The sequence below is a fragment of the Ranitomeya imitator genome, chromosome 10, assembly GCF_032444005.1.
Source record: "Ranitomeya imitator isolate aRanImi1 chromosome 10, aRanImi1.pri, whole genome shotgun sequence".
In the NCBI taxonomy this organism is placed as follows: domain Eukaryota; kingdom Metazoa; phylum Chordata; class Amphibia; order Anura; family Dendrobatidae; genus Ranitomeya; species Ranitomeya imitator.
Genome location: NC_091291.1, coordinates 102,993,372 through 103,011,619, shown reverse-complemented (window position 1 = coordinate 103,011,619; position 18,248 = coordinate 102,993,372). Strand labels below are relative to the sequence as shown.

The 18,248-nt window shown below is 40.6% G+C and overlaps 1 protein-coding gene across 8 annotated transcripts in view; it reads right to left on the bottom strand.

Annotated features, from left to right (window-relative positions):
• CHD5 (chromodomain helicase DNA binding protein 5) overlaps positions 1–18,248 on the bottom strand; it is a 164,400-nt gene that overhangs the window by 75,739 nt on the left and 70,413 nt on the right. For all 8 annotated transcript variants that reach the window (XM_069741816.1, XM_069741811.1, XM_069741817.1 and 5 more), the window contains exons 3-11: positions 15,816–15,998; positions 14,471–14,589; positions 13,116–13,339; positions 11,079–11,200; positions 9,615–9,741; positions 7,436–7,608; positions 5,156–5,392; positions 4,252–4,452; positions 3,271–3,482 (exon numbers count right to left, since the gene is read on the bottom strand). In XM_069741816.1, the coding sequence (XP_069597917.1) occupies positions 3,271–3,482; positions 4,252–4,452; positions 5,156–5,392; positions 7,436–7,608; positions 9,615–9,741; positions 11,079–11,200; positions 13,116–13,339; positions 14,471–14,589; positions 15,816–15,998 (1,598 nt within the window). The remainder of the gene's footprint in view (positions 1–3,270; positions 3,483–4,251; positions 4,453–5,155; positions 5,393–7,435; positions 7,609–9,614; positions 9,742–11,078; positions 11,201–13,115; positions 13,340–14,470; positions 14,590–15,815; positions 15,999–18,248) is intronic.

Here is an 18,248-nt window from a genome sequence, read left to right as displayed (position 1 = left end):
TTTAGTTGATCCATGAGGTATTATACTGTGTACAAGTGGGTCATTATACTATGCACAGGGGAGCTGTGACGGTCATTATACTGTATATAGGGGTCTATCATACTGTGTATATGGGGGCATCATACTGTGGCAAGGGAAGATGTAAGGGTCATCATGTTGTGTGTAGTGGGCGGCCATCATTCTGTATTTATTGGAGCATCATACCGTATATAGAGGGTTATTATGCTGTGTATAGGAAAGCTGTGGGACATCAAACTGTATAGGGAGACTCATACTGTGTACGGGGCATCATACTGTGAAGAGGGGAGCTGTGGGGGTCATCATACTGTATATAGGGGTATAAGGTCATTATACTGTGTGAGCTATGGGCCCATCATACTATGTATAGGGGAGCTGTAGGGGTAATCATACTATGCATACAGTGTATGCAGGAGTTAGGGGCTGTAAGGACATCATACAGAGGAGCTGTGAGGCCATTATACTGTATATAGGAGGGCATCATACTATGATCAGTGGGGCCATCATACCGAGTATAGGGGAGCTGTAAGGTTAATCACACTATGTATACAGGAGTTGGGGGCTGTAAGGGCATTATATTGTATACAGAGGAGCTGTAGGGGCCATCATACTGTACATAGGAGGGCATCATACTATGTTTATGGGGTCATCATACTTGTATAGGGAGCGGTAGGGGCCATCATACAGTGTATAGAGATTTATGGCCATCATACTGTATTTAGGAGGGCATCATGATATGTTTAGGGGGGTCATCATACCGCGGGGTCATCATACCATGTATAGGGGAGCTGCGGAGCCATTGTACTGTGTATAGCAGGCATCATGCAGCAGCATCATTCAGTGTTTGGGGAATTGGACGGATTATATTATGTGTCAGGGGTGACTGAGGTCACATTCTGAAGAGAGGGCTCACTGTGGGGGTCATTATACGGTGTAGAAAAACTATAGGGACATGATACTGAATTGGGGCATCTTACTTTACTGGGGTCACTCTGGGTTAATCATACAGTACTTGAGTGGGATACTGTAGAGGAGCTCACTGTGGGTGTATAATACTGCATGTGAGGCAAGCATTATTTGGTCCATCATATCAGTCCATTATTTGGTCTGGTAGTGAATGAGAACACAAAGGGGCTTCAATAGGGGCACAATTTCTGAGTACAGCTGGCAATACATATCCCCCTCCTTGTTTATAAAAGGTGGAAGGTATTCCCTGTGATTGCGCGTAAGTGCCATGACCCCACTGAAATGTTGTTTTGCAAGGGGAGCCCAATTAGAAAACTTTTGCTATGGAGCCCCAATGGTTTCTACGTAAGCCCCTACTGTAATGTATTTTAGTCAGTCCGTCCCCATTGACAGCAGTCCACTCGTGTAATTTCAACCCCACGTTTTAACCAAAAACTCAATGGTCCAGTAAAACGTTCTGTGACAAGATTCTGAAATCAGCAGCTCTTCCACCCTCTCCCAGTGGGAAGTCCCAGCATGATCCCAATGAGAAATTAGCAGCTGAATCAGACGCTTGTAGATAATCTCCCCCTGACTTTCTATGGTTCCGAAGCTGAGAAAACGTTTCGGATTATGACTTTTAACATTTTTCAGTTGGAGTTTTGTTAAAAATTGTATAAAAGTAAATCTATCTTATGGCTGATTGTAAACGGGCAACAACCTGATTAATATCCTGTTATGTGACCCTATGAGCCCCTGATCTCATCACACGAAGAGCCAAGAGCGGACACAGGGGCAGATATAAGACAGTCCTAGACAACAGCACGGAGGGACGCCATGTCTTACAAGTACGGAATATACACAATTATTATTCTCCTCGCACCATTCTCCTGACTGAGGACAAGTGACACTTACTGCGCTCGTGATACAGAGAGGACAAGGAAATTAACTTTTAAGGATAAATACATTCGGCCTTAAGATTCAGACGGCATAGTTCCTCATAGAACACCAAGTAACAGACGGTGTTTTCTACTGTCACATTTATAAAGTGATGTCTTTATTGCGTCTCCCCGTCTGTAAATCTACCGACCATAAAGATCTTTTATGAGCAGCATTTTGCTGTCAAGGTCAAATTCAGCTTTGTGGTCATTAATAATGTATAAGAGAAATCATTTTTTTATTCCTTAAAGGATAACTGTACTTTTCAAAATAAGCTGTCCTGTGTGTATATAAGGTATAACACTATTTCTGACCATTATACGACTTGCATCCTTCATTTTCCCAATTTTTCCTCTTTGCAGACTCTATCTGTTAGCAATCCACTCTGTGCACGTGGGAAGAGACTAGCGGATTATATCCCCCATACTTGGCACAGCACATAGGGATTGACTCCTGCACTTATTTCCTTTTTTAGCACACAGCTAAAAAAAACAGCAAGGGCCGCAGAGAACAATATACAGAAGTACTGAGCTGTGTGTATGTGAATTCAGCACTGAGGTGAAAGACTTGTTAGAAAGCTCAGAGTGATCTTTTTGGTCTCCCTCTGCCTGTTTCCTCTCTCTGCTCCTCCCAATCCCCTCTTCATAGAGTGTAATGGACCGTGTACCATGACATCACAGTGTGCTGGCGGTTGGTCTTGGCTTTAATCTGTTTTATTTTCAGAGTGAGTGACATGTTTAGGTTATGGGGGGAGGGAAAGAAGTGATAAGTGGGGAAGGAATCAGAATTCACTGATAAAATATATTACAAAGTTTCTTATATTTGCCTATTCTATTAATTTATGTAAAGTATGTTGAAAGTCCAGTTCCACTTTAACTTTCCAGACTAACTCCATATGTGCACTTTAAGCAACTCCCCTTAAAGGGACAGTATACAACCTAATGCCCAATAAAAAATAAGAGCGCAAACAAACTCAATTCTCAAATTATATACACTATGTCAAATTTTCTATTACTTGCAGAGGCTTTTAAAGGGTCAACACTTGCATCAGTAACATAATGTAGGAAAAGGTGATATTATAGGAGCTCGACTAATCTGGAAGAGGTTTATCCATTGACAAACCTATTGACGGTTTCCAGTGACAATCAGCAGAATTATGAATGCAGCTCTGGAGTATAATGCAATGCTGGATCAGTATAAGATAAAGTATAGTTATTTAGCATTTTATACAGACTGTATCTAGATTATATATGAATTACAAAAAGGTGATCATATTCATTTTTGCTCGACAACTTTGACATATTTCCTTATTTATGTAGGACAATCGTTTCTACACTAGATCGGAAGGTGCTCAGAGATGTCTCCTACCTGTGGTTCATTATCCGGTGTATCATCATCCACTCTGGCTTTATACCGTAACGATAGTATTTCTCCTCCATTTGTGCATAATGAGGGTCCTTCGTTTTCCGTTTCTCACTCTTGGTTTCCTCGTCCCCTGATCCGTAATCAAATGGTGGCGGGTCATCCATGTCGTTCTTTCTTTGGTAATTCCGGAACATTACCGTGTGGTAAAGCTCAAGCTGATAAATAGGCAAAGTTATTTAATCTCCAGAGCTTAGGACAACCTTTTGTGAGTTAAAGAAGTATTCACACTTTAAGATATACCATAAATGCCTGATAGTGCAAGGACCACCCACTTGGCTGTATCCATAACTTGCTCACTAGTTCATAGCTAGAAGAACAGATATGTGCGAGTTCGGGAAGTGCGACCCGCACTGATCAGATTACATATTCGGTGGATATGCAATAAATGCACAAGATAGGAATACTCGCTTTACAACTAAAGAGGTTGTCCACTACTCTTAAATAGCATAAAATAACCGATACTCACCTTCAGCACCAGTGCCATTCCAGCGTTGGCAGTGCTGGGTCTCCCAGGGCTCCCCTGACAATATTATGTCACATGAGCCCTGTAGCCAATCAGCGTCCGCTAATGGGGTTATCCTTTGTACAACCATTGGACGAGTAGTGGACAACCCTTTCAGAGGAAGAGAACCGATTCTAGAGGAGGTGGAACATAATACAAGGATTGTCTCTATGAGGGTTTATTACATTTCTGCATCATGATCCATCCACTGATTCGTTCTCACAAAACATATCAATTTTACCTTGAGTTTATCTTTCCTTATTTTATCATTTAAGGTTCTTCGGCTTTCAAATACACTAAAACCCCGATTTATCAAACAGTATTTTGCCAGAATTCTGGCGTAAAACTGTTTGAAAATTCCAGATTAAAGGTAAGGCAAGGTAACAAAAAAATTTCGTATTATTCTACAATTAATTTCTCACCTGTAATTCTTTCACCCATGAGCAGTGCCAATAGGAGAGTCCTGCCCACTTGACAAAAAATTCACGTTCCGGAATGCCTTCCATGGGCTTCGGAGGGGGCATGAGGGGATCAATCTCACCAATAGGTCCTGATACATGTGTAGGGGGTTCTCTCCATACCCAATGAAGAATTCTTTGAACTTTGCCTTTTAAAGGCGGACACTGTAAGATTTGTGTATATATTAGAGGCTAAAAAAATTAAAAAAAGAGGTCCCTAAAAATTAGACAGTGCCCAACCCTCCTGATACTAATTAATGACCTACCCCATCTTATCCTAACCAACCCCAGAGAATAGCTACCATACCTCCATCCTACCAAACTTTTTTTTTCCACCACTAGGGGGAACTCAAGAGTGTTTACCGAAGTCGGCATCATAAAAGTATGCAGTAAGCTCCCTCTAGTGGTGGAAAAAGGCAACCAGAATTTTATCCATTACCTCCGAGAAGGGAATTCTGTATCAGAAAATCAGAGCTTAGATCCCAGTAATATATAAGCAAAAAATGCATCAAGTAAATTAGATAATAAAACCATAAAATATAGATATAAATATATAAAATATAGATCCATGTTGTTTGGAGCTTGTGTTCATTATACAGAGTTGGAATTGAATCGTGAAAATGCCTTTATGAATAATTCATGGCAGGAGCAATGAGCTATAAGACAGATATTGATCCATTTGTACAGACAGGACTGTAACTCTTTGAAAAGGCTCTAGAATATGATGGAACAGAGGAGCTAAAAATGTAAGACAGAGATAGTGCGAGATAAGGCTGGCAAATCAGCGAATCGGGTGGATCAATGCTCATCTCAAAGTGTAATCATTTCCATCTACCGAGGGTTGTAATTGCGGCATATTGCCACTTACAGTGCAGCGTGGGCATAACCATTCCCCATTTGGTATTTCAGGCAAAGGTGGGTTAAGACAGTGCAAATGGTAGGAGGAAGGGCAAGTGTCACAACACAGGAGCTCCCCTCCATCTTTACAGACACGGCAAAATTCCATATGGTCGTCTTCTTCATCATCTTCTTCTCCTCCTCCTCCTCCAACATCCTCTTCCTCCTCCTCTTCCTCCTTCGGCTCCCACTGGATGCCCTCTTTCTCCTAGACACACAGAGCCAGTGTTACTATTATTAAGTTCTACATGATCTACCCTTAGTAGATAAATGGCGCACCAATCCCACGTGTTAGCGAAACCGGCTACCCACCAAACCTAGTGATAGAAAGACGCATCCCATTTCAAATTGTACCCCATTTTGCAAAAAATGCTGGACCCCTTTCATTTTGTTTTAGCGTATAGTTTACAAACATGACATTAGACATGGGATTATGAAAGCTGAAGATGCACGTGGCAGAATATTTCAATCAATATGGCCAAAGGTCTATAAAAATGGCCATAGAATGCAATCAATATGGACACTCCCAGTACAAATTATTGCTACACAAAACATGGTGTCCATGTCCACCAATATGCATGCAATAAGATAAAAAAGACAATAATGGTCCATAACTAGAGGGAAGGCATACACAGCCCCCAGAGGAAGCCCATGCGAAACGCGCGTTGGGGCTGCAGGTACAGCTCATGTTTTGTGTAGGAATAATGGTAGATATTGTCTAGGTGTGTGTTGAATGTATCACAGATGTGCCACGCGAGTCCAGAAAAACCGGGTGATAACACCTGTGTGATGATGATGGATTTTAGGGATTTGCTATTAGGCTTTTATCGGTATGATAGCATGTAAGATTGTTATAGATACAACATGTTCCAGGAACCAAAACATGCACAACCTTCCTATATACTGAATTCCCCGGGGACCTACCAAAATAAACTCCATCATCAATATTCATCCGATTTCAGCGCTCAGCGGGAGACAGCAGAGAAGTGACAATGAATCGCTCATTCTTCCAGCTGAGCTTATCTTAAATATCATTTTCCTTCATCTCTTTTTTTATTTATTTTTTTCAATAAAATATCAAAACAGAATGTTCAAAACGTCTTAAGATAATGATGGAGTCTGTGTGATATAGTGAGACACCAGAGTCTACACCGTAAGTAACGGAGACAGGACGGCGACAGATTCATTCAGGAAATAACAATCCTGGATGGAAATCACAGACACTCAGTTTCGGCTAGAAAGTGATCAGTCAACTTATTTCAGTATATGGGGGTAGCACATGGCTTGGAAAGGGGGCTGTTTTAGGAAAATACGGAACTTTTGTAGTTGAAGTGATTTATTTACATTACATACAAACTCCTTGCAGATGTTAGCCTTGGTGGGGTTTGAATCCAGAACCCCAGAGCAGCAAAGCAACAGTGCTAACCACTGAGCCACCAAAAAGAGCTAACCACTGAGCCACCATACAGTGCTAACCACTGAGCCACCAAAAAGAGCTAACCACTGAGCCACCATACAGTACTAACCACTGAGCCACCATACAGTGCTAGCCACTGAGCCACCAAAAAGAGCTAACCACTGAGCCACCATACAGTGCTAACCACTGAGCCACAAAAAAGAGCTAACCACTGAGCCACTATACAGTGCTAACCACTGAGCCACCATACAGTGCTAACCACTAAGCCACCAAAAAGAGCTAACCACTGAGCCACCATACAGTGCTAACCACTGAGCCACCATAAAGCGCAATACACTGAGCCACCATACAGCGCGATACACTGAGCCACCATACTGCCCCATGCCAGGCCATTGTTTTTCTTTGTTTTGATTTCTTTTTTTATTAGGTTTTTTTTTCCTCTCTACATAAGCATATGAGGACTTACGTTTATTTTTAATTTTTTGTTGTTGCAGGAATAGTTTTATTCTTTAACTTGCGCCATTTCATTTACCATATATTTGGAGGCAGAAAAAAAAATCTTTGAGAAATGTAAAAAAAAAAATAAAAATAAAAGGCAATTCTGCTCTTGTTTCTTAGGTTCCATAGTTACGCCGCTCGCTGGTATGGAGAAAATAACACGGTGACTTTCCTCTGCAGGTCAGTACGATTACATTGATACCAAATTTATAAAAAGTTTAAAATAAATAAATAAATAACTTTAAAAAAAAAACATGATTCATTTTCGCACGACAACTTCGCTTTAATATATTGAGACGATTGGAGATTGTCAGACAGAATGGAGAAGGCTCTTACGCAGTGCGGACAGCTCCACTTGCCCTCAGGGGCTTTCTCCAGTTCTGGATCCAGGCAGACAAGGTGATAGGCACGAGGACACGTGTCACAAAGGATTATCTCTCCTCCCTGTTGACAGACTTCGCAGTAGTCCTGGTGGTCTGTTTCATATCCATCTCCTTCTCCAACTTCAACTAGATACAAATCAGATTATGAATGACTTTTTTTCGATCGAGAATTTTCAAGGGGTAACATCGTTAGGTCTAATTTATGGCCAATCAGGCTCTAGATAATAGATAGGGGGGTCATAATAGGGTCTTATTGGGGGTTCTTAAAAGGAGTTCTCCGAAAAGTATCCTTATTGTAACGCCAAAACAGAGAACAGACGCCAAGGGCGCCTCTTGGCTCTTTAGCCTTCTGATCGTGCACTCCACCTCCTAGTCTAGGAAGAGGTTTCACATGTACCCATTCAGATGGAGACGTTTATTCTCAGCGAGGTAAGGCAAGTTTAGGACCTGGTATAAGAGAGATGCCGTAAAGGGGCTACCAGGTACACATAAAATTGGCCATTTTTATGCGCTAAACGCTCTCATTTTTCATATTTCTAGTGCAGTAATGCAGTTCAATTTTCGTGTTTCATGTTTGCATGTTTTAGCGCTACAGTGTGCTGCCTTATTTACTTAACTATATACGAGTTGGCGACTCTAGGTTCAGCACCTGTTCACACTTAGTCTATGTTTGGATGTGCCGGTCAGGTTTTTGAAATGTATTCTTTAGCCTTCTGATCGAGCACTCCGCCTCCTAGCCACAGGTGTTTTAATTACAGCAGGTCCAATACCCCTCCATAGAGAGAGAGAATTTTAGTCTAGGAAGAGGTTTCACAGGTACCCGTTCAGATGGAGACGTTTATTCTTAGCGAGGTAAGGCAAGCGTAGGACCTGGTATAAGAGAGATGCCGTAAAGGGGCTACCAGGTACACATAAAATTGGCCATTTTTATGCGCTAAACGCTCTCATTTTTCATATTTCTAGTGCAGTAATGCAGTTCAATTTTCATGTTTTCATGGTTGCATGTTTTAGCCCTGCAGTGTGCTGCCTTATTTACTTGACTCTTGGCTCTGGAGGACCTGACATTTATTACAAGGACCACCCATTCATTTTATTAGGTGCTTCATTTGCTTCATTTGCCCTGTGGTGCTGCAGAGGAATTGAAAAATTGCTGCCAGGTTCTTCCCACAGACTCAACGTGATCACTAGGGGGTCTTCGCGTTGGGATATTTTCTACTCCGTTTATTTTTGGGGAAACCTACTAACAAAAGGGGGTTGTTCACTTTTGACAATCCCAAATTGTTGCGGTAGGTCCACAGGTTTCCTCTGCATCCGAGATCTAAGGGGCAACGTTTCTCCTTGTGGAGAGTAACAAGCCAAGCCCGGCATGTCAGAGTAAGGAGACTTAAGGGCCATGCATGCACTTCTCTGAAATTTATTTGCATACTTAACTCTTAATTGTTCAGATTATGCTAATCGGACTCTGACCGGAGATTGGTCAGAGCGAGATTCGATTTTCTCAGAGGTGGAAAGAAAAAAGAAAAAAGTCTCCACACTTTCTCCAAATGTCATCCAAGTGCGGTCCAATTTTTTTCACATACCAATTGACATGAGTGGACGAGTGACATTCAATTCTCGGAGGCAAACTGTGTATTTTGCGATTTATTTTTTTTTTCAGGCCAAGGAAAAAAAAAATCAGACACGGACAAAATAAATAAATCCCGTGTCAGTATGTCTTTGAAGCGTGGGATGAAAATATAGAAAAAGGAGAAAACCCACGTAACCACGAGGAGAACATACAGACTCCTTGCAGATGTTGTCCTTGGTGGGACCCCAGGGCTATGTTACAGTGCTAACCACTGAGCCACCATGCTGCCCTAAACATGGCAGTGAGTGTTCTATTTCCCTGCAGCGCCACCATAGGAGGAATTAAGTATTACACAAATGAGCCGTCGATGTAGTGAAGGACAAGACAGGTTCTCAATGAGCAAAAGACTACTCAAGGGTGAGGATCGAGAACAAGGAGCCTCCTACTAAAAAATAATGCCCTCCTACATAAATGGGGTCTGTGGTTATAGCTATGCCCCATGATGGCTGTTTTCCTGATACCCTAAAACCACCTAAAAAAAAAAGAAAAGAATACCAATACTTACTCCTTTTATTTTTCTTCTTCCTTCGTTTTCCTTTCTTTCCTAGACCACCCGAAATATCCGACCTGACAGAGGTGCTATTGATACTTGCGCTGTCAAAGTCAGACTCCTCTCTATCGTCCTCTTCACTCTGTATATACAAGAAGAAATATGTGATGTATACGGTCAGACTAATGACCGCTCGCCCCCTATACAAACCTTTAATTTCAGCTTTCTACTACTGATCAGTCTGATGAAGGTCTAAGAATTTGGACGTAACGTTGGCAAATTGTGGACTGGATAAGCAGATTGTGACAGGGGCTTATTATGTAAGATATATTATGTAATTATTAAATTACAGTGAGGCGGTCTTTATTCATTATGGGACAGAGAGGAGCACAAAGAGCCCAATTCATCATTTATGGGGGGGTTTAAAGTAACTTTTCTTTTTTGTCTCGACATTCTACAAAACAGGGCACATGTTTCATGCAAAAATGCTTTTTATTTTTATTGTCACAAAATTTAAGTCCCGCGTAGATAAAATCACTCCGAGGAGGTGAACTGGAGCGCGTTTGTCCAAAAATGTGACTTTTAAAAAAAAAAGGAACCATTAAAAGGAGTATTCCCATCTCCAAGATCCTATCCCAATGTGTAGTAGGTGTAATAATGATTATAACATTAGCAAATACCATCAATTAGAAATGTAGTATAGTTCTTCTGATTCGCTATGTCGCTTACCCCATGTGCAGGTGATTGTAGTAGCTTAGATATCCATGGTTACGAACACTAACATCTAACTGTCCCTATATGAGTGGTCATAACCATGGAAACCCAAGCTACTACAATGCCCTGCACATGGGGTAAGCCACACAGCTAATCAGAAGAACTATACTACTTTTCTAATTGGAGGTACTTGCTAATATTATTATTATTATTATCACTACACCTACTACATATTGGGATAGGATATTGGAGACTGTAATACCCCTTCAAATCCAGCCCATAATAATGAACACAAAAACAGGAATACACTTATAAAATAGACTTTAAAAAGGTGCAAATTAAAAGAATAAAGCGCAAATTAAAAAAAAAAAAAACAAATTAAAAAACACCAAAAACTAGAGGAAAAAAAGCACAATAATATAATAAATTGGGACCAAAGTGTCTATTATTTTACAAAAGTATGGCAATGGGGCACCTCGCCGACAACGGTTATGAATGTACCCTATCAATTACTTAGTGGCCTATAAAATAAAGTTTGAAGAAAATATTTAAAAAAAGTAAAAGTTTTGTGTATACAAAAAACTACGGCGACTTATGTGTTCCTGTGCCTTAGACAACAAACAGTGTGAGTTATAGTCTGCATCCCTGGAGACACATATGTTTGCACAGGCGCTGCAAACACAAAACGGTAAAACGAAATCTAATTTTAAATGGTTGCTTCAATTTTTATTACATTTTTTTTTCCAGCCATGTTTAGGTACTTACCGAAGAACCTTTTCTCCTTTTGTTCACCATTCCTCCAAATTTAAATTTGAGGTTTGCAACTTTCTTCCCTTTTCCTTTCTTCTTAGAATCTTTGGATTTATATTTTTTCCTAACACCGGGCCCTGGACATCAGACATTGCAGAGTTAGCAGTAAAAAAGGAAGTATATTATAATTTAGAAATCAGATGTTATTATAATACATGCAAAATAAAGGTAGGAACTTGAAAACTCAACATTTAGATTAACTGATAAAAAAACAAGTAAATAAATAAATTAAAATGAACGAAAATCATACATACAGTGGGGGAAAAAAGTATTTGATCCCTTGCTGATTGTGTAAGTTTGCCCACTGACAAAGACATGAACAGTCTATAATTTTAAGGGTAGGTTAATTTTAACATTGAGAGATAGAATATCAAAAAATAAAATCCAGAAAAATAACACTGTATAAATTAAATAAATGTATTTGCATTTTGCAGTGAGAAATAAGTATTTGATCCCTCTGGCAAACAAGACTTAATACTTTGTGGCAAAACCCTTGTTGGCAAGCACAGCAGTCAGACGTTTTTGGAGTTGATGATGAGGTTTGCGCACACGTCAGGAGGAATTTTGGTCCACTCTTCTTTGCTGATCATCTCGAAATCATTAAGATTTTGATGCTGTCGCTTGGCAACTCGGAGCTTCAACTTCCTCCATAAGTTTTCTATGGGATTAAGGTCTGGAGACTGGCTAGGCCACTCCATGACCTTAATATGCTTCTAATTGAGCCACTCCTTTGTTGCCTAGGCTGTATGTTTTGGGTCATTGTCTTGCTTGAAGACCCAGCCAAAACCCATTTTTAATGTCCTGGCGGAGGGAAGGAGGTTATCACTCAGGATTTTACGGTACATGGCTCCATCCGTTCTCCCACTGATGCGGTGAAGTAGTCATGTGCCCTTAGCAGAGAAACACCCACAAAACATAATGTTTCCACCTCCATGCTTGTCAGTGGGGATGGTGTTCTTAGGGTCATAGGCAGCATTTCTCTTCCTTCAAACAAAGCGAGTTGAGTTAATGCCAAAAACCTCAATTTTTGTCTCCTCTGACACCTTTTAACCTTCTCCCAATCACTCACAGAGTCATCCAGGTGTTCATTGGCAAACTTCAGACTGGCCCGCACATGTGCCTTCTTGAGCAGGGGGACCTTGCGGGCACTGCAGGATTTTAAACCTTTACGGCGTAATGCGTTACCAATGGTTTCTTTGGTGACTGTGGTCCCAGCTGCCTTGAGATCATTAACAAGTTCCCCCTGTGTAGTTTTAGGTTGATCTTTCACCTTCCTCATGATCAAGGATACCCCACGAGGTGAGATTTTGCATGGTGCCCCAGATCGATGTTGATTGACAGACATTTTGTATTTCTTCCATTTTCTTACTATTGCACCAACAGTTGTCTCCTTCTCACCCAGCGCCTTACTTATGGTTTTGTAGCCCATTCCAGCCTTGTGCAGGTCTATGATCTTGTCCCTGAAATCCTTATAAAGCTCTTTGGTCTTGCCCATGTTGTAGAGCTTCGAGTCTGACTGATTAATTGAGTCTGTGGACAGCAGTCTTTTATAAAGGTGACTATGTAAGACAACTGTCTTTAATGCAGATAACCAGTTGATTGGGAGCATCAAACTGATCTATAGGAGCCAGAACTCTTAATGTTTGGTAGGGGATCAAATACTTATTTCTCACTGCAAAATGCAAATAAATTTATATAATTTAAACAATGGGATTTTCTGGATTTTATTTTTTATATTCTATCTCTCAATGTTAAAATTAACTTACCCTTAAAATTATATACTGTTCATGTCTTTGTCTGTGGGCAAACTTACACAATCAGCAAGGGATAAAATACTTATTTCTCCCACTGTAACAGGAGCATGAACATTGCTTTTAATTAAAAAAAAAATGAAAAAAGTTCAAAAACTTGATAATGAATGCAGGTATTAGCAATAACAACAAAAAGGAATTTCACCTCTTATTGCCAACAAGAACGCCATCAAGATCATACCTTTCCCCTCCTTGGTCTTTGCCTTTCTTATAGGAGGAGGTTGAGCAACTAACAGCGGAGGAGCAACTGTCACAGTTTCAACTGCCGCCGCGACAGCCGCAGCCGCCGCCGCTGCCGAGCTGCCCTTCAGCGGGTTATTGGCACTGAATTCTCGCCATTTGGCACCCAGCACGGTCATCATCTTGGACATAGGAATCTTAGGGTTCTTTTTTGCTATTAAAGGTCTAAAATTGATTTAAAAAAAAAAGTAAATATCATCACATGGAGGGAGCTCAGGGGTCTAAATGGGGTTATCCTCTACTGGACTTTCCTTTATTAATGGCACCAAAATTAGAAAAATCTATACTTAACCCCCTGGACCAGAGTCGCTCCGCCAATCTCATCATACAACCACTCTCGCCCGCCTTCCTGCTTGATAAGGGGGGTAGTGCGCTCATGCTTAATTGGCAGTTCGGACCACTGGCATGGTTGCACTACCGGCCCAAACTATATAGTTTCCGATGCTGCAATCAGAGACAGTTTTGCCTCTCCAACTGGCAAAACCATCTGCGGTGGTTATTGGCCACCGCTGATGAGACTACGGAAGTGGCCAATAACCTAAGCAATAAGCAGTAAACCGATAAAATTAAAAATCCCTCTCTCCTTTAGACTGAAGAGGATTTTTGAAAACAAGTAAATTGCAAAGTTGGTATTTTTTTTAATGGTCGATTTGTGATTTTAGCCTTTTATGACGATGAGATTAACTCTTTATGTATCATTCATGTATATATACTTTGTCATTCTTTAACAAAAAAAAAAATATATCTGGCACAATATGGGGACCTAAACGTATCAATTCATTTAAATCTCAAGTCATGGCGCATCCTAAGCAACCCCCTCTGTACCTGGGAACATCCATAATACCATCCAGCACCACACATTTTAATAAAATTAGCATCCACCATGCCTTTTTTTTTTTTTTAAAGAAAAATGGAAGTTCCAGCATCAGGGTCTTCATTAAAAACATTTTTAATTACAAAAATAAATTTCAGTTCCAGAGCCAAAAAATGGCTAGCAAACGCGTTTCAGACAGGTGTCCTTAGTCACTGTAATGAATGCAATGACTAAGGACACTTGTTCGAAACAAGTGTTCTAGCCATTTTTCAGCTCTGGCATTGAGACAGTGACTTTGTAATTTATTTTTGTAATAAAAAAGTTTTTTTTTAATGAAGACCCTGATTTTGGAACCCCCTTTTTTCAATTTGACCCCACTTTCTTGCGGCACGGCAAGTTCCTCTGCGTTGACTCTTCATAATTGTGTGAGCTGATCCTTTCTATTTAACACCTTTTTTATGGTTCAAGACAGTTGTAAATACCTGAGAAACTGGCTGAAGGCCTTGTAGTTAGTCAGTGTATGGTAGTCTTCCTCAGAGAAAGAATACTCTACGTTGTCCAGTCCCCATTCCTCCATCAGCTGTGCCGAGGTCTTTGGCTCCTTTACGATAAAATGGAATACTCTTAGAAAGTAATATACAGTGCCTATAAATCGTGGCAACTCGTGGCTGCACGGCTGTGACTTATGGCGTCAAATCTATGGCTCGTGCTGCGTTCTGGTAGCCCTACGACACACATTGGGTCCTCGGTAACATTTGTTCCTAACGTTTATCTTTACAAAAAACTTTAACAAGGAAAGAGAAGCTTATGGGAAAATCGCATATAAAAAAACCTGATTGATAAGATTGAAGAAAAGAAAAAAAGAGAGTTCCATCAAGTCCTACTCATAATCCAACAGTGTTGGTACTGAAGAAGGCAAAAAGCCTTATGAGGCAGATGGCGATTGTCCCATATAAGCGGAACTAAAGCCTTCTTGACTCCATATATTTAGCCTCAGCTTGTTGTAAGCTATAAATATGATTCAAAACAATTTCAGACATATTGTTGAGACATATCAGAAGTTGTCTCTATTGGTGAAGGTACAACCACCAAGACTGAGCCATAATAAAAAGGGGTTTCTTGTCCAACACTGACTGGTTTTCTCAGCTTTAAGTCTATGGTCTGTTTTCAACTGGCCTGAAGGAAGCCAGGCGCCAATACAAAAAGTCCATTCATGTCAATTAACACTTAAAGTGGCTGTCTCGTGAAGACAAACCTTGTCCAAACGTCCTACTACGACATCATGGACGTCAGTCCTTCTGTGTAAGCTACGTAAGCGTAGTCCCAGTTCTGGTAGACTTCCGTCATCCACATAATACATTTATGACCGTCAGTAATATCACATTTGCCCTTCTAAAGGGGAAATGTCTAGATGTCCGTTGACTCTCTTAGCAAAATAATTTGTTTGCCAGGCGTGCCAAAACCTGATAAGTGTTGAAGATATAGAGCAAAACACTGTATATTTGTGGCTGTGGGACCCAATTACTGTAATAAAAACTCAAAAAGCTAATAAGGGGCGCTCACCACCGATATAAAATTGTACCACTCTTCCTCTAAGCTATCGGGAAACGTGGTTTCATGCAAAATGGCTGTCTTCGTATCCCTCTTCTAACATGAAGCCAGACTGCAATAAAGAAAGTCATAGAGCGCAGTGCCTGATAAAGCAAAAAGGATGTGGCTTCACCGGGGAACGCTATCCAGAAACCCTTCAATTTTTTTATTTTTTTGGGGGGCGAGGACAAATTATTATTGAGTAAGTTAGCTGTAGACGTCTCCGGAATAAGCTACCTTTATACACGTTTCTTCGTTGTCTTCGTCTTCTTCATCTTTCTTTTTCCGTTTGGATTTCTTTTCTTTCTTCTCCTTCATTTTTTTCTTTTTTTTCTTATTGGGGGCGTAGTCACTGCCGTCACTTTCTGACTTCTCCATCCCCACCTCCTCTTCATTTTCTGACAGCTCCTCATCACTTCCCTGAAACACAAATCATATTTAGTGTAGTCAACCAGACAAGAGATGGCCCAAGAAATATTCAGTGATGACACTTCATTTCGGTGAAAATTACTATATTGGCAAAAAAGCCTCCACTTCAACAATAGTGGATGTCATAATAATGGAGTTTCCCCAAACGTCAGACGAGCATTTCCCCTTATCGGACTTAGGGGGGCAGTAATTGTTTCAAACCATCTCATCTGTGGACACCAAGCTCATGGCTATCAGAGGCGTAACTACAATAGGTTCATTAGCGGCAATCACACCGGGGCTCCGGAGCCCAAGGGGCCCAAACAGTCCCTTTAGCCTATATGAAAAGACCAATACTATTAAAGACTTTCAATAATTGAGGGGCCCGTTGGAGCTTTTGCATTGGGGCCCATGATTTGAACTGTTGATGTGTCGTCAACTCCTACTGCTTAAAGAGATCCGTGCAGAGGCGAGGATCTGATTCAGGACCCAGGGGAAGAGGTCTGAGTATCTACTCTGCTATTTTGGAGTCCTGTTTCTCAAAACCACTTTAATTTCCCAATAACACCAACATAGACCGGTAATACAACTTAATGATTTTAAATGGTTTCTGGGATCCTGCCCTGTTACACCCTAAAACCATGGGCTGCCATTTCCAGGAAAGAGAGGTGAGCTATTTTCTTTTAAAGTGAAACATCACATTAGGTTTTTTTGGCAGTCCTATGTAACACCTTAAACCTTTTTCCAAGAAAATTATTGTAATTACACATTTTGTTATTTTCTTTGCATGTATTGGAGCACCACAAAAAAAACTGATAATAAAATGAAAATTGGACATAATTTCCCACAAAACCCCAAAAATGGGCTGGACAAAATTGTTGGGACCTTTCCAAAATTTTGGGTAAACAACTTTGTTTCAAGCATGTGATGCTCGGTTCAAACTCACCTGTGGCAAGTAACAGGTGTGGGCAATATGATAATCATACATGAAACTAGATAAAAAGGTGAGTAGTTGACTCAATCTTTGCATTGTGTGTCTGTCACACTAAGCATGGAGACCAGAAAGCGGAGAAGAGAACTGTCTGAGGACTTGAGAACCAAAATTGTTAAAAAATATCAATAATCTCAAGGTTATAAGTCCATCAGCAGAGATCTTGATGTTCCTTTGTCCACGGTGCGGAACATAATCAAGAAGTTTACAATTCATGGCACTGTACCAAATCTCCCTGGACGTGGATACAGAGAAAAATTGATGAAAGTTTGCAACGCAGGATAGGAGACCCAGGAGGACAGTACCTAGAGTCAACTATGGTGGAGGCTCAAAGATGCTTTGGGGTTGTTTTGCTGCCTCTGGAACTGGGTGTCTTGACTGTATGCAAGGCATCATGAAATCTAATAACCAAAGAATTTTGGGCCCCAATGTTGCACCCAGAGTCAGAAATCTGGGTTTCCGTCCTAGGTCATAGGTCTTCCAGAAGGACAATGACCCCAAACATACTTCAAGAAGCACCCAGAAATGGATGGAAACAAAGTTCTGGGGAGTTCTGAAGAGGCCACAATGGGTCCAGATCTAAATCTCATTGAACACCTTTGGAGAGATCTTAAAATTGCTGTTGGGAGAAGGCGCCTTCACATATGAGAGACCTGGAGCAGTTTGCAAAAGACGAGAGGTCCAAAATTCCAGCTGAGAGGTGTAAGAAGCTTGTTGATGATTATAGGAGTGATTGATAGCAGGAATTTATTCCAAAGGGTGTGCAGCCAAATATTAACTTGAGGGTGCAAAAATTTTGTCTGGCCCATTTTGGGGGTTTTTGAGAAATTTTGTCCAATTTGCCTTTTTTTCCTCAGATTTTTGTGTTGTTCCAATACACACAAAGGAAATAAACATGTGTATAACAAAACGTATGTAATTGCAAATTTTTCTGGGAGAAATAACATACTTCATTTTCTGGAAGAATTTCAAGGGTACCAACACTTTCAGCCATGATTGTATATGCATAGGTGTGTACACACAACTATATAGGAATGGTAACACCCCGTTGTCAATGTATTCATTAAATTTCCAGGAGGAATCACAGAGGAACGGCACAACATACAATTCTACGAAAAGATGCCAAAGAATTGTTCTTTCCTGAAAAAAAAGCAAGTACCGTAATTTACTAACTACAACATACAAGAAAAAGAGGATCGACGCTCAGAATGCCATGGCTTAAATCCCGCTGATTATAATAAACTAATATGTGCAGGACCTAAAAAAGTCCA